At 35.3% G+C, this 15,901-nt stretch overlaps 1 protein-coding gene across 1 annotated transcript; it reads left to right on the top strand.

The window, feature by feature from the left end:
- The first annotated feature begins 6,530 nt into the window (after window positions 1–6,530).
- On the top strand, window positions 6,531–15,005 carry LOC108977533 (beta-mannosidase). Its single transcript, XM_018947248.1, has 12 exons — window positions 6,531–6,693; window positions 10,553–10,684; window positions 10,758–11,106; window positions 11,181–11,336; window positions 11,398–11,494; window positions 12,689–12,869; window positions 12,937–13,047; window positions 13,119–13,598; window positions 13,658–14,079; window positions 14,153–14,350; window positions 14,412–14,594; window positions 14,662–15,005. The coding sequence occupies exons 1-12, from the start codon at window positions 6,531–6,533 to the stop codon at window positions 14,923–14,925; spliced, it is 2,736 nt and encodes a 911-aa protein (XP_018802793.1). The 3' UTR covers window positions 14,926–15,005.
- Window positions 15,006–15,901: the final 896 nt, after the last annotated feature.

The raw sequence follows: 15,901 nt of genomic DNA, 5'->3' as shown, positions 1-15,901 counted from the left end.
CTGGTTTCTTGCGAGTAAATTGGTTAATGAGTAAATTGATTTTAAGTACATATGGTATATGTATAAAGATATAATACAAAGACTATTATTTTCTACAGTAAAAGTAAATTAAGACTCACTGTTAGTTCTAACATTACATAATAGTTTTTTTTTGGAAATTTTAGCTAAGAATAATAATTATAAATAATGGTTATTATATCATCATCGTTTACCGCTTACTATTCTACTTACAGATTTTGGGTATTTTCATATTGGATTGTTAAATCCGCAATAAGAAACAAGAAAACAAGAGCTCAACTCGAATGTAATATAATATTTATACTCTTGCAATCTCCAAGAATCAAAGCCCGTTAAAGATTCACTTAATTTTATTACGACATTTTACTTTACGACATTTTACTTACCGTCAGTGAAAATTATACTTAAATAATTCTCATTTCATGAGCAAAATATACACTCGTGGCCACGCAAACTTACCACTATATTTTCTTAAATAAAATATTTATTTCAAATATAGTGTAAATGAAATTAAATTAAAACAGGTAAGGGAGGGTTAAGTTCGGAGGTCACCGAACAATTTATACTCTCGCATGACAAGTTTCATCAAGATATCTCAATTTTTACTCAAGTTACAGCTTGCACGGAAGGATAGGCAGACATCCGGATTTCAACTCTACTCGACACTCTGATCACTTTATTATATGTAACCATATATATATACCGTTATTAGCAACTTTATTGCGAGAGTATAAAAATGAAGCCCTCTGAATTACATGAAAATATCTGAGAGATTTACCAATATTTTCGGTGAATAATTCGCTTAGGTTAGGTTAGGCACTGAGGTCTTCTTGTGCGATATCAGGGACCTTGAAAAGTTATAGTCCGATCACGACAATTTCTCCACAAGGGATACCTCAGCTCAAATACCGTATTTGTGTAAAGTTTTATTCCGCTATAATCTTCGGTTCCTAATGTATATATTATACAGAGAAGGCCTCAGATGGAATTCAAAGTAGCGTTATATTGGAAGAACCCGTGGGTGTGAACCGATTTCACCTATACTCGTACATGTCAGCAGGGTGTTAAGAAAATCTTATATACCGAATTTCATTGAAATCGTTCGAGTACTTCCTGAGATATGGTTTTTGGTCATAAATACCTTCTGCCATTTCTTCCATAAAATTTAGTATTTCTGATGTTTTTTGTTAGTGGGTTAACCCACTTTTAGTGATTTTCCACATAACCTTTGTATGGGAGGTGGGTGTGGTTATTATCCAATTTCTTCCGTTTTGGAACTCTATATGGAAATGCCTAAAAGAAACGACTCTATATAATTTGGTTGACATAGCTACAATAGTTTCCGATATATATACAAAATACGCCACGACCACTTTTCCAAAAGAATTACGTTCAAATATGCCCCTCCCTAATACGATCATTTGTGCCAAATTTCATTTTAATATCTTTCTTTATGGCTTAGTTATGACTTTTTATAGGTTTTCGGTTTTCACCATTTTGTGGGCGTGGCAGTGAGCCGATTTTGCCCATCTTCGAACTTAACCTTCCTATGGAGCCAAGAAATACGTGTACCTAGTTTCATCATGATATCTCAATTTTTACTCAAGTTACAGCTTGCACGGAAGGATAGGCAGACATCCGGATTTCAACTCTACTCGACACYCTGATCACTTTGGTATATATAACCCTATATCTGACTCTTTTAGTTTTAGGACTTACAAACAACCGTTATGTGAACAAAACTATAATACTCTCCTTAACAACTTTGTTCCGAGAGTATAAAACTAAAAAATATTATATAATTTTTTCGTCGCATGTCAGTCTCTTACATTTCCACCTTATTTTGTAAAGCTCGCTATCTTTCAATTGATTTATCTAAAGCTGAATGTGTTTGGTTTTTAATTTTTAATAACTTTAACTTATTTTTAAATAAAACATTTCTATACCGCAAAAAGCAACGGTATAAAATGTAGTCAAATATGCACAATACTTAAACATTTTGTGTGGTAAAGTTTGCGTGGCCACGAGTGTATTAAGACTTTGCTCATAATTCAAAAGTTCTTAATTTTTTCTTCATTTCTATGTCGTGCTCCTCAAAGTAATTTTCCTTGACAGTACAATCCGGAATAGCCTTCAATGCGCCTAGCTATTTACGTCAACATAATCTTGATTTTTCACTTTCTTAGACGTGGTTTTTCGGTTTCAGCTTACTTTTGCCACGCTATTCGGCGTATTGATGGTCTGTTCGGGTCGTAAGCATTGATTCAAGACTCACCGCCAGTAATAATACGTCGCATGACACCCTGGTAGTCAGATATTATTATTCCACTGACGTTAACACCGCGCTTGTTTTCGAAAAAAATTTATTGATTTTGGAACCAATCGTGCTTTCACTTTTCTTAGTTTCAAATGAGAAGGGTCTAGATCGATAATAACACACTTTTTATGACCGAAATTGAATGAAGTTGATTTTGAAAACATCTGTTTCCAGCTCAAGACGCGACTACGTATCACATGCACACATGCAACAACCGCATTATTGCGAGAAAAGTTTGGAGATTCGATTATTTCAAGAAATTGTGATATTGAATGACCTCCAAGAAGTTGCGATTTAACACCATTATACTACTCCTGTGGAGTTATTTGAAGTGATTGATATTTAGCAATAAACCAGACTCTCTTCGAGCTATATAAGTCAATATTGAACTTGCTATTCATGACATACGATGATTTAGTGCAAAAACAACTTGAAAATTGGTTATATCGATTGTACTTGACATAAAGAAATGTTTGAAATTCCTTAACAATTTGTGTTTTATTTTTTGTTTAAGAAATCACTCACAAATCACTTTTATTAGAAAACCTTGTATATTGATTTAATGGAGTCTTCGACGTTTCTCCCTTTAAAATTGTAAATAAATACTTTTCTATTCGAAAAGAATATTTCTGTTAACATTAAAATATACGTATATGTACATTTTGAGAGCCAGTGTTGCATACTAATGTTACTGTAAAAATTTGTTTTTGAGCTTTCACAACTTAACAGCGAACAATAAGAAACAGTTTGAGCGCCAGTCGACATAAGCAGGGAATGAATGGAGTAGGCGCAAATGCTAATATTAAGGTATTTTTCAGTTAAATTTTGGTTAACTTAACCAAGGCTCCTTCCTTCGGTAAAGAACTTTCTTGAACCACAACCTAATTGAATTATTCATTTGAAACAATTAAAGAATGATAGGTGTTTGAGTTCACACATTAGACAATCCTAATCAGATATCTGATATTGATTTTGATTCTATGAAAAAATGTTCGCTGTTAACATTGACAAGCGACCTCTGTTCAAAATTTCGCTTTCTTAGTGTAAACTTTCCACTTATAAATAGCAAAAAATTAGTTTTTATACATTATCATATGTATGTATATATAGCTGTTTGTACATATGAACATATAAAAAACAAGCTTGAATAACTTAAGCGAATTTGGTGCATCCACAGCACTTTCAATTTGGTTTTAAAAATTCTTAAAATATATTTGTTTGTATGAATTCGTACATTGGTGGCAATTGATATACTATATGTATAAACATACATATGTACATATGGGCATGTACGGCTTCCATATATCAATATTCAGAGCGCCGGAAGCGCAACACCCTAAGCGTCCATATAAAACCAATAGAAAAAGAAGAAATGAAAACAAACACAATTTCAGTAATGCGACAAAAAGTTGCCAAAATTGTATGTATGTGATATACATATGTATGTACATAGGTAATCGAATTTAGCTTTATTTTAATTTTATTTAACTCAAGAAGTTTTGATTCGATTTCATACGCAATATGGTAACTATAGTATTAAGTCGCAGTTTGCTTAAGTAAAGGGAGAAGCTTTGACTGCCACTTCACCGTAACATATGTAAGTATCTTCCAAGGAATTTGGTCTGCCATCGTATAACGATCTCAATAACCTTGATATCATTTATTTATCACTTTCAGATTCTGGTTGAACTGTTCTCTCTCCGTTCCTCATCCGAAAGTGTAAACGTAAGTAATATACGCTATTCAGGGTATGAAAAAACAGTACACTGAGGCATGGCAATGCCTTAGGATTATTTGTGAAGTTTCTTCATCAGATTTTCCTAGAGTGCGATTCAATCAATCTTTGTTACGGGTTGTCCTCAGATGAAAGTAACGATTTACAGCAAACTGAACAATAAACTTCGAAGTGCGATGTAAAAAATAACGTGGTCACTACAATATAGTGAGTAACGTTATCAAAATCTATCCACATTTCTAACTCATGCATATATTTATTATCGCTCTTTTGTCACTTGGGGATATAAGAGAATATAAATATAACTGACCTTTTCATAGAGTTCAATTGAATGCGTTTTCAAGAGTGTCAGCTAGTGACGGAGAGAGTAATTGTCTAGTAAAAGAGAATGTAATTTATTGAAAGGCAATGATGTTTATCAACAATGTTTGTATGTGACTTTGTGGTCAAAAATTTAGGCATTGAGGGAATACATATTTATCATTAGTGATTTATTACACAAAGTTATTTATATAGGATGTAAGAAAATCATATTAGTATGCTTAATCATAGTTAAGACATAATTTTGAGAACGATATGCGCAGTTTTTATGTTCTACTAAGAGCAAAAAATAATAAGACTTGGTTCATAATTTTAAAATTCTCAGTTTATTCTTCAAAATCTATGTCGTCCTCTACAAATTTTTTTCCAATCCTCGAAACAGTTGTTAAGTTCCGGTATAGACTTCAATGAAGGAATTCGGAGTCCACCACACTTTTATAATTGAAGAAAACTGTCAACATAACCTTTAACTTTGACGTTCTTTGACGTAGGTTTCTCGGGTTCGGCTCATCTTTGACAGTAATGATTATTTTGATGTGACATTTGGCACATTTTGAATTCTACAACACGTTGATGAATATGGATTCTTATCTACGGACAGACTCAGCGGTTTTTATATACGATAATTTGAAACTCATAAAATGAGGTCCCTTGTGTATGTATAGTACTTGTAAATTGGTAAAGTAATGTATGAAATCCTGTGTTCAATCACAGCGTAACTATGCCTTTTCTGGTATGAGAATGCCAAAAATCCAATTCTATTTTCATATGTAAAAGTTATATTAAAAGAGCTCAACAGTGGGGGGTGCTACTATTATACTGATATACAAAATAAATATTTAACAAATAACAGTAACGAAGTCCTTCACGAAGTTATCAAGATGAATTGGACATCGTCGTTAGATAAGACTCTGTCATTGAATCCAAAGCCCCTTTATTCTACACCGTTCTTCATAGAGGTATTGTATACAATGAATAACTTTTTCATAATCGTAGCAAGTCTTCAAGTAGTCGATGGAATCTTAATGCTCAACGACATACATTTCATTTAGAAAGCAGCAGGGTATCTAAACTTGGTTGCCTTTTATATTTTGGTATCAAAAATAAAGAACAAAAAGAAAAAATTTAACCCTCGAAAATCAGGTTGTTGTCTTTCAAAATATTGTCCCTTAATATTCATACATTTTTGCATGTGTTCGAACCAATTGTCGTAGCACTTTTGGCACTCTGATTCAGGTATTTTCAAAACATGCATGCAGAACGCATCAATAGCCTCTACAGGTGTCAAAAAACATTGACCTCTGATTTTATCTTTTACGAACGGGAACAGAAAAAGAAGTCACTCGTTGCCAAGTTGGTAGAATATGGAGAATAATTCATCAACTCAATGTTTTGAGTGCTCAAAAATGCAGATGCTTCAGTCGATGTGTGAGAGCCCTCATTGTCGTAGCGAAGAGCGATCCGTCTTCGATGATTGGACTCAACGGATGGACCATCTGAGACAGAGCCGCGGCCAATATTAAAAAGAGTTAATCTTCGAAAAATAAATGCCACAGATTGTTCTTTGAAATGATAATAAACACTGGCCATTAAATTAGAAGTTTCTGTGTTTTTTCTTTCAAAAAAAAGGAGCCTCGAAATGGATCACGCTTTATATGTACCTAGTAAAGGTATTTCATGATTTCGCAATATTGTTGAATTCGTTCGCAACAATTTAAAAATGAACTTTTGCCCACACCTTAATGTATTTCGCCGGCTTTAATCTTTGGAAGTTCTAAGAGTCTATTGGCTTATCTCTTAGCTAATAAATTTGTAATTTGTTCTCTTTGCAACCAAATTACAGAGAGCATGGAGCGTAAGAAAAATTGGAGCTCAACAAATAAAATCACCGGCGCGGTGATCGCACATGTTAGTTGCCGGCAAGGTTTTGCTTGGCGTGTAACATAATCGTGTAGTGAAATTGATAAGCCGTCAAACATAAGGCACTCAAAGCCGAAGCGCCAAAAGAAAGTTCAAGTGCACGTAAAAGTAACACAAGTAACAAAACAAATAAAATTCAAATTGTAATAATTAAAAAGTGACGCTAAGAGACTCTTTGTGTGATATGTAAATGACTGCTAAGCAATTTCCAATTATAAAATGCGAATTATGGAGCGGAAAAGTGCAGTCAGCTCTCGTGCTGATCTAATAGTGTTGTGCGCCAGCGTTTGGCTCTGCAATTTGTGCGGGAGTGCCGTGGCGGAGTCGGTGTATGTGCAGGATTTGAAGGGTCTGTCGTGGACGCTTAGCAATGGCACTTACAGTAAGTCTGTGTGTCGGCATTGTTGAATATAGTTGTGAAGGCGCGGCTTATCATATAATTGCCAAGTAATAACCCGTTTATTGTCTCTTTTCGGTTTGTATCTTCCATAGATACTTATACCTATAGTGTCTTTGTAGCGATACGATATATTTATAAACATTTTATGGTGCTTGCCGGTAGGCGCGTTTAAAATGGAAATTCTGAAATATTAGTAGCTGCTGCGGCGCCTGAAGGCATGTCAAATTGTTGGCAGGTTTAACATTTCAGCCTTGTATGAGAAGCCGAAGCCGAAGTTTTTAATTAAGAATTTTTGAAAAAAATATATATTATCAATATCCAATTTTGGATTTAAAAAATAAAATTTCAATTTTAAATTGTGATTTTTCCAAGATACTTGGGATTAAACATTTAATTTCCAATCCCAAATAAAAATTAAAAAAAAAATTTATTTTAAAACTTGGAGAAAAACAAACAATTTTTCAAAAATTTTCCAAAAAAAATTTTTTTTACAAATTTTTTCAAAAACAAAAAAAAAAAAATTCAAATTTTAAAACAAACTCCATTTATTATTTCTAAAACAAACTCCTTCATTTATAATTTTTTATCTTTTTCATTCTTTTTTAATTTAACGATATTTTATATTGATATCTTCAAGATTTTTGGGGTTAAAAATTTAATTTCCAATAAGAAATGAAAATTATAAATTAAGAAAATAATTTTTATTTTCAAAATTGGAGCATCAAATAAATACAACAATTAATTTCAAACAATATAAAAAAAAATGATTTTTCCAAAATTAAAAAAAAATTTATTTTTGAAATTCTAAAGCAGTCTCTTTTTAAATTAAGCGTTTAGTTATTTGTTAATTAAAAATGAAATTTTTATCCGAATTTTGGGATAAAATTTTTAATAATTTTTTAATCCGGTATGTCGGTTAAAACATTAGAAGATTTATTGCTTTTGAGATTATAATTTTGAAAATTATTTTTTATTAAAATTTTCAGGATTTTAATATAAAAAAGTTTAGTTCGTTCGTTAATTAAATTACTTGTTAATATATTTTTCTTTATTCTAAATATAAGATCTGAATATTTTAAGCCGTGCGTACGGCTAAAATATTATTAAAATTAACTAAAAAACGTATTAAAGATATCTAAATATTTTTTACTTTATTTTTTAGCTTAGGTTATATGAGATTTTCAGCAGAGAGTTAATTTTTTCTTCCTCACATATAATATAACGTACTATGTTAAAAAAAAAATAAAAATTTCCAGTGGCCAAGTTTTTTCTGTCTTGGCGTTTTTGGTTTCTTCCATTTGGAGACAACCAATTACTTCTTCCCTAGCGATATTCGTAAGTGAACATAAGCTTCATACCTAAAACACTCCATATACATAAGGTAATGATTCCGGTTCGGTCCGGAGAAATGACAAGCAGTTTAAAACCTGAACGTCAATGGTTCTTACAAAGAAGTGAAGCAACGTAGTTAAAATTTTTAATATTCGATTATGACGAAGTAATTAAATTTTTTTAAATCACTTTTATAAGTTGTCATACGTGTTGAATACACCTCGTGTTCAGCGATCTCGTTAAATAAACGAACATTAAATTTCATCTCGCAAATTATAAGTTTTTCAAGTCCAACACATTTCCATTTTACGAACTAATTCTCCATTTAATTGTTCCAATTACAAGCAAAAAGTAACTTTGTTAGCGATTCGTGCCCGACTCATTTAATATTTGCAATTATGAAAATAAGGGCAAACATAACGGTTTAACAATGAAATATCAACAATGAGTCATTGAAATGAAATATAGAAAGCAAAATAATACAAAAGAATGCAAAAATCAATCAAAAGAATCAGAAACTAGTAACCTATACCTAACTATAGATCAGAAATTCCAATTATAGTAATATAGGGTACATTTTGCGACGTGGACTTCAAGGCAAAATAAACGTATACTAGTAAAAAAAATATTAAATTTGGGCAACTGCTACGGCTGGCTTCAAGTAATTCCAGTCGAAAGTCTTCATTATTGACCATTTTTCGCAGCAATTGGTTCCGTATGTGAGCAATTACGCGCCGAATATTCTTTTCCAAGGCATCAATCGTCTTGGGATTCTCTGAGTAGATAAGCGAATTCACCTAACCCTTAAAAAATAGTTCAGCGGTATTAAACAGTACCAGCATGTAGGTAAGTAGCGCTCTCTTGTTGTTACCAAAGACCATTTACATCATCATCCTCAAATTCAGGCACGACTTAGCGCCGTTTTCACAATGTTAATAATTGGTTAATTTGACCAAGACTACTTCTTTCGGTAAAGAACCAATTCTTTTAACCAGAACTTAACTGACAGCTGGCTGGTAACCACACATTAAAGACCGGTTCTTAGTGCTGTAGTTGTGGAAACATTATCTGGTACCTCGGCAAGATTGAATAACAGGTCAATTGAAAAGTTCGCGACTTAACACAGTAAAACTCATTTTTATGGCAAAATTTGTTGATTCAATATAGTTCCTTTCAAGAGTGATGCACTTTTCGATACCATTTTTGTAGTATGATTCACCCATTGATTAAAATAGATCTTCATTTCGGCGATCGGCTGTTCGTTCGATGAAATTTTCTACCCAGGGAATATTATTTTTGTGATCTGAGTCTGGTGACCCGATTTGCAGAATACGGAGGATGCGGAAGAAATTAGAAGTCCAACTCATGCATTTTTACCAACGTTTTCAACAACCTGTGACACGGCGTCTTGGTGAGATCGCGCTCTCTTTTTTTTCAAATGCTGCCTTTTCGGCGATTTCGTCGAACGCTATGTAATAGTCGTTGTTGAAGGTCCATCTTCTTATTCCGTGCGCATCCCAAGACACAGACGCCATAATCTTGTCAGCCGACTGTAGCGTTCTTCCATGCCTTGGAGCCGGTTCCTCGTGTACAGCCTACTCGGATGACTGTCGATTAGACTTTGCAGTGAAATATTTCTCATTCATTGTCACATATAGATGCTTTTGTCGGTAACAACCTCTTTTGGGCGTCCTTTGCGTTTACCGTCTCCGGTGCTTATTAGCCACCTGTAAACTTAGCTTACCAATCCTTGTTGGTTGATTTTCCTGGGGCAGTGTTCGGAAACTCCTCATCAAGTTTTTGCTTCATTTGTATCTTTTTCCCTTCAAAAAGCATTATTTTATCAATACGCCAAATACCTTTTCATCAGATTTTTAAATTAACTAAAATGGCTTTACTAAACATGACCGTCAGCTATCAGATATAGTATACAAGTGTCGTTAGCGGGGACTTTTCAGTTGACCTTTTGTAACATTATAACATTTATTTATATATATATTTATATATATTACATTTAGGTAATTAGTATTTCGTTAAGTGTAATTGAAGAGACTATTGAAGCCGCGATAGGCCGATTTGCAGCAGGAGAGGTCGTCGAGAAATATGAAAAAATGATTTTTTTGTCTACAAATGTACTGTCTTCAGTCATAGAAATTAATGGTAGAGAGACCCTATAATATTCATTAGCAACCTACTTTAATTATAAATTTCGTTCTCGACCGCTTTCCGGAATAATTTGTGTTTTTTGAGAGCGGTTAAACATTAAGAAGATAATTCGCTACAGATAAAATGAAGAAAGAAAACTTAATAATGAATATGTAATTATAAAAAATTGGGAGTAATATATCGCGTGATCGACTATTTTAAGTAAGTATATATGAGTCATATGGGGTAAAGCGCTTATAATTGAATTAAAATTGTATCAACTCAAAATCTTTATAAATTGAAACTTATTATTAAACTAACTAACATTTACTATTATTTTCTGATTTCTAAATTTCATCTATAGCTAATACGAAGGTAAATTTACCGTCAGGTGTCTACAGCGCTGTCGCCGGTGAAGATGTGCTCAAGTCTTACAATGACGTTGACATGCGCTACATATCTTATGGCAATTGGACCTATTCTCTGAAATTCGCTGGTACATCTCTTCAGCATAAATTATCTATCATACCTTTATAATCATAAGAACGTCTATAATATTTTACATCTAGAGGAAATCAAAGACTCTCGTCTCATTAATCTCACCTTCCATGGCATTGACACGATTTCGGAAATTTATTTCAATGGTCATTTATTGGGCTACACCGACAACATGTTCGTACGCTACACATACGAAGTGGGTCACATATTGCGGGATGTGAATGAATTGGTGGTGCGTCTGATCTCGCCGGTGCATGCGGCGCGTGTCAGAGCCGAAGAGTTGGCAGCGCGCAACATGTCTGTGCCACCCACTTGCCCACCCGTTACCTATAAAGGCGAATGCCACATGAATATGCTGCGTAAAATGCAGTCCAGCTTCGCGTGGGATTGGGGGCTGGCAGCGCCCTCAATGGGTATCTGGTAAATGGTGTCAATTATGTCGTATTCATTTGCTTTCAATTAAAATTCGTAATTCTATTTGTGTGTCTATGAAGGAAAACCGTAACGTTGGAGTTCTATGAGGTGGCCCTGATACGCGATGTGGATGTGGCAATTAGTCGCAATGACACGCACTGGAATATGCGTATACGGGTCTTTATCGACAGTGGCGGCAGGCGGAATTTTTATGCTGAGCTCAAATTTTATGCCATGTACGTATGAAGTTTTTTGTTGTTGTTGTTGTCTTCTCATTAATCATTATTCCTTCTTTAGTGAGCTTATGGAGGAACCCATTACAATAAGTACTTATTCGAAGAAAATGTTATCATGGAGGAATCCCGTTATTACTTTCGATCAAGCACTACCTATTGTAAGTGAGAATAAGTGAAAAGTCGATAGGTTTGAGACTTTGTTGGAATTCTTAATTTGTAGCCCGTTTTGGTCCTCAGCGATACCAGATGAAGTTCAGTTAGTAGGTCCATGAGGAGTAGTCATCCTTTAAGATGCCTGCGCTTGACTCTGACAGACTCTGTGACCTCACTATCTATCATACCGTAGAGACCACATATGCTTACTGCATAGTCTTGCCAAAGCTGGACAACTGCTCAACAGATGCTTTGTTGCCTTGCACTAAACATGCTTATATTGATGTAAATAAGCTTTTGGGAAGCGGTGTGGAATCCTTTCTCACTTTAATTGCATCCCTTATAAGTTGGACTATTGCTCCGTGGAACCTACTGCTACTGTCATATTCTCTGTGTATATGTAAGCTTCTGCACTTCTGTAGGGAGACCTAAATAAATTCTTGTTTTAAACTGCAAACCACTGCAGTGCTTTTAAAGCAAACGTCGCAGCCATCCAGGTGGCATCAGATCAGAAAGAGCACCCTTACCCATATTCAATAAAGATGGGAACGATATAAGGTACAGAAGTTACGTGTACTTGGGAGCTGTATTTATGAACGTCATCCGAACTCAGCGCGATTTGGTCTGCAACCAGCACCTGTGGAGTTGTGAAAGCCTTCTGGCACAGAGTGGAGCGCAAAAGATGCATTGCATTGCTAGCTCTTAGGAAGGTTCACAGCGCCGTAATGAAGATTTTGGAGGACATAACTCGTCAAAGTTGCAATGAAGAAGTTAAGGTGGAAATATGTAGAAATTTTCTTCTGCACTGTGCGGCACACCGCCTCATTAAGTTTTGCCAGGCTATTGGCGCTTTGTCGATATGCGACAGTCTGTTTGATTCATACCTATTTCTAGCTGTCAAAGTGGAGTTATTCGTGGTCTCATGTGAAATCAGCTCTTTTTCCTAACCTATCCCAATCTAAGTATTGAGGTTTCTTTTTTGAAGATAACGTCTTTATAGTCGTAACTTTGTCAATATTGATCCAAATGAACTGACGTGTTGACATAATTTTCTAGAAATATTATGTATTCAAATAAAAATATAAAACGAAACAGTTTTGAAACCTTTTGTAAATCTTAATATTCGCCTTAGGTATATTCCATAATATACATACTATATTATTCCATAATACACACATATCCTTAATTTTTATGTTTAGGAAAATGTGACCCTGTGGTGGCCCAATGGTTATGGGGAGCAAAAATTGTATCCACTACATTTTTCGATGAAAGCCTGGCTTAGTTCAGAAGGTCCCGATACACGTGCTCGTACTACATCTACGAAGAACATAAAAGTAGGTTTTCGAACGATTGAGTTGGTCGAAGATGCGGCCAAGGAAGGTAAAGAGCTAACTAATGAAATTCGTAAAAAAGATATATAATATAAATAGTTTGAATGAAAAAACAGGCATTGGCAACTATTTCTTATTCAAAGTGAACGACGTGGAGATCTTCATGAAGGGCACCAATTACATACCCATGCATATACTGCCCGAGCTGAGCTATGATGAAGTCCAAAGTGAGTCTTCGAGCAATACAATGTTTCTATTGTTATTACATTTTCTTTATATTCCCCATCCACATTTACAGTACGATATTTGCTGACAGCTGTCAGAGACGCGAATATGAATATGATACGCATTTGGGGTGGAGGCGTCTATGAGAGCAACGAGTTCTACGATAAAGCCGACAAATTCGGCATATTGGTGTGGCAGGATATGATGTTCGCGTGCGCTATGTATCCCGTTACAGATGAATTTCTTGCGTCAGTGCGCACGGAAGTCATACAAAATGCAAAACGCATCGCTTATCATCCGAGTATTGCAATTATTGCGACGAATAATGAAAACGAAGCGGCGCTCGTGGATAACTGGTATGGCACGGCCGGCGATCGTGCGCGTTTCGAGTCCGAATATCGTGAGTTGTACATTGGTACCGTCTTCCACGAGTTGAAGATCATACAGGATAGCTCACGTCCGAAGCCGCTGATTTCCTCGCCATCGAATGCCAAGGCGAGTGAACAAGATAATTATATTTCAAGCAATCCCGGCGACCCGAACTACGGCGATAGTAAGTCGTAGAACGTTGAAGTGCCAACTTCATATAAAATAATTATACTTATTCTGTAGTACACTTTTACACGAACTATGAGGATGCTTGGAATCCAAATGTCTTTCGACGTCCGCGCTTCGCTTCCGAGTATGGATTTCAGAGTTTGCCAAAGCTGACCTCCTGGCAGTTGACTAAAAACCCCAATGATAATCTGCTCAACTTAATACATCATCGTCAGCATCATCCCGCCAATATGACTTTGATAACTACTTTGATAAGACGCCATTTGCCGCTGCCGTTACCCGAGGATGATACTTACATTGAGGCCCTGATCTATCTCAGTCAAATCGCGCAGGCGATGGTGACGAAAATAGAGACCGAAGTCTATCGCAGTTTGAGAGACACTGAACATCACACAATGGGCGCACTCTATTGGCAATTAAATGACGTTTGGGTGGCGCCTTCTTGGTCCAGCATAGATTTCTATGGAAATTTCAAGGTTTCTGTTCATTTCTCGTCTGATTTTAACACTCTAACTCAATATTTCACTTTTTTTGTTTGATTTCCTTTAGATACTCCACTATTGGGCGAAACACTTCATGTCACCAATTCATATTGTGTCACTTTACGACTCCGATCAGGAAGTGGTAAATGTGTCGTTAATATGTGATAAGCTGGAAGTGGATTACAAAGATCTCCAAGTCACTATGAATATCTACAAATGGTCGGATTTGTTTCCGAAAAAGCAAACTGTTTGGCCAGTCGCTTTGGTAACCCCCTTTTCTTTAACAAAAATACTGAAATTTGCTTAGTGAACAATTAATTGTACAGAAACCCAATGGCGTGCAGTACGACAAGATAATTCCGATTGATACCATTTTCCAAGAGGGTTTCACCCAGACCAACTCTTTTGTCGAATTCGTTTTGAGCGCCGAATCGAACGTACTAGCGCGCAATTATTATTTTCCCAGCGCGATTAAGGACGCTGAGGGCGTAGCGGATCCTAAAGTAACAGTAGGTCACACATTCCTCTTATTCTAACGAAATTTATAGTTCGTTTTTTCATTCTCCCATTTATCAGTTGAGAGTTTTCTTCACCTACTGCTACCGCGTGAACAATGAATTCGCAAATGTTATCAGCCTAAATATTACTATTGCAAAGCCTGCCATATTTCTTTACCTCGAACTACTTAATACCGATATCAAGCGACATAAATTATCAAATAACGGCTTTATGATGTTAGAGCCGACGCAGATGGTGCACTTGGAGTTCTTTAGCAATGAATGTATGGATGTTAAAGAGCACGATATTAAGGTTACAACCGTGAACCAATACATGCTATGATGTGTGCTTGCGTGTGCACCGATATTTTATGATTTTCCAATTTTTATTACTTAAATATTTGTTTAACGCCAAAGAAATATACATACATAAATAACTATATTAAAGTACAAATAACTGAGCTTTAATCAATTTCTCTGCATTCTCGTGAACCGCGCTTAGCCCAGTTTTGGGCCTCAGTGAGGTCAAATGGTGTGCCGTTAGGTAGTTCAGGAGAAGTAGTCATCATTTACGCGAATTTCAATAGGTTCTACGGCTTCACTATTCATACATAGGATGAGGATGTCTTGCAACGTGAGGACCCCAAATGTTTTAAGAGTTGTTTTGCTAATGCGGACCTGATCGTCTAATAAACACTAAGAATAAAAAGGGATTATTTCAGGAAAAATTTAAAAAAATTTATACATATTAAAATTTATCGCAGTTCTGCCCTTTTAGAGTCTCGAAACTCAAAATTAATTGTTATAGGTTCAGTATAAGGGAGCTTGGATTGCTGGGAATCAGTAGTTCATCTAGTTGAACTACATATCAAAAGCAGTGGTAGAAAACTATGATTTCCACTTACATAGTGAAGCTTATGAGATAAATTACACATTTTTTTATAGCACCGCTAAGGTCCGATACACTCGAGTTTCTCATTTATAATTTGTACCTACATCTTCTGATTGGAAGTGTTAGGTTAGATTATGGCTGATTTAGGTAACGCACGTGGACTACTAAATGCAGTTCTTTGCGAAGCCATACAAATTTAACTTCTGTATCTCATTTCGTTTCCCGCATTGGGGTGAATAAAATGTTAAAAAAAGAGCTCCGTAGTCTTTCAGCACTGATCCCGCAAACGCGGGAAAATCAAGGAGGAAAGAAGACAAAGAGGAAATACAAAGGGAAAATAGCTCATTGAAGCTCTTATCATCGCTCTTATTCTAAAAGGATTTCGCTGGTCAAGCTTTAGCGAAGCCTACCTATCCAATAGCAGAAC

This window comes from Bactrocera latifrons, unplaced genomic scaffold, assembly GCF_001853355.1.
Source record: "Bactrocera latifrons isolate USDA-ARS-PBARC rearing strain unplaced genomic scaffold, ASM185335v1 scaffold_91, whole genome shotgun sequence".
Taxonomy (NCBI): Eukaryota; Metazoa; Arthropoda; class Insecta; order Diptera; family Tephritidae; genus Bactrocera; species Bactrocera latifrons.
The sequence above is the reverse complement of the archived record's forward strand: the minus strand, read 5'-3'. Positions and strand labels throughout refer to the sequence as shown.

What these genes read in the sequence shown, in the direction of transcription:
- LOC108977533 (XM_018947248.1), top strand. Translation starts at nt 6,531, where the DNA reads ATGCGAATTATGGAGCGGAAAAGTGCAGTCAGCTCTCGTGCTGATCTA. An exon ending in GAGCTCAAATTTTATGCCAT is followed by an intron (nt 11,337 to 11,397) that starts GTACGTATGAAG and finishes TTCCTTCTTTAG; the next exon opens with TGAGCTTATGGAGGAACCCA. An exon ending in ATTTCTATGGAAATTTCAAG is followed by an intron (nt 14,080 to 14,152) that starts GTTTCTGTTCAT and finishes GATTTCCTTTAG; the next exon opens with ATACTCCACTATTGGGCGAA.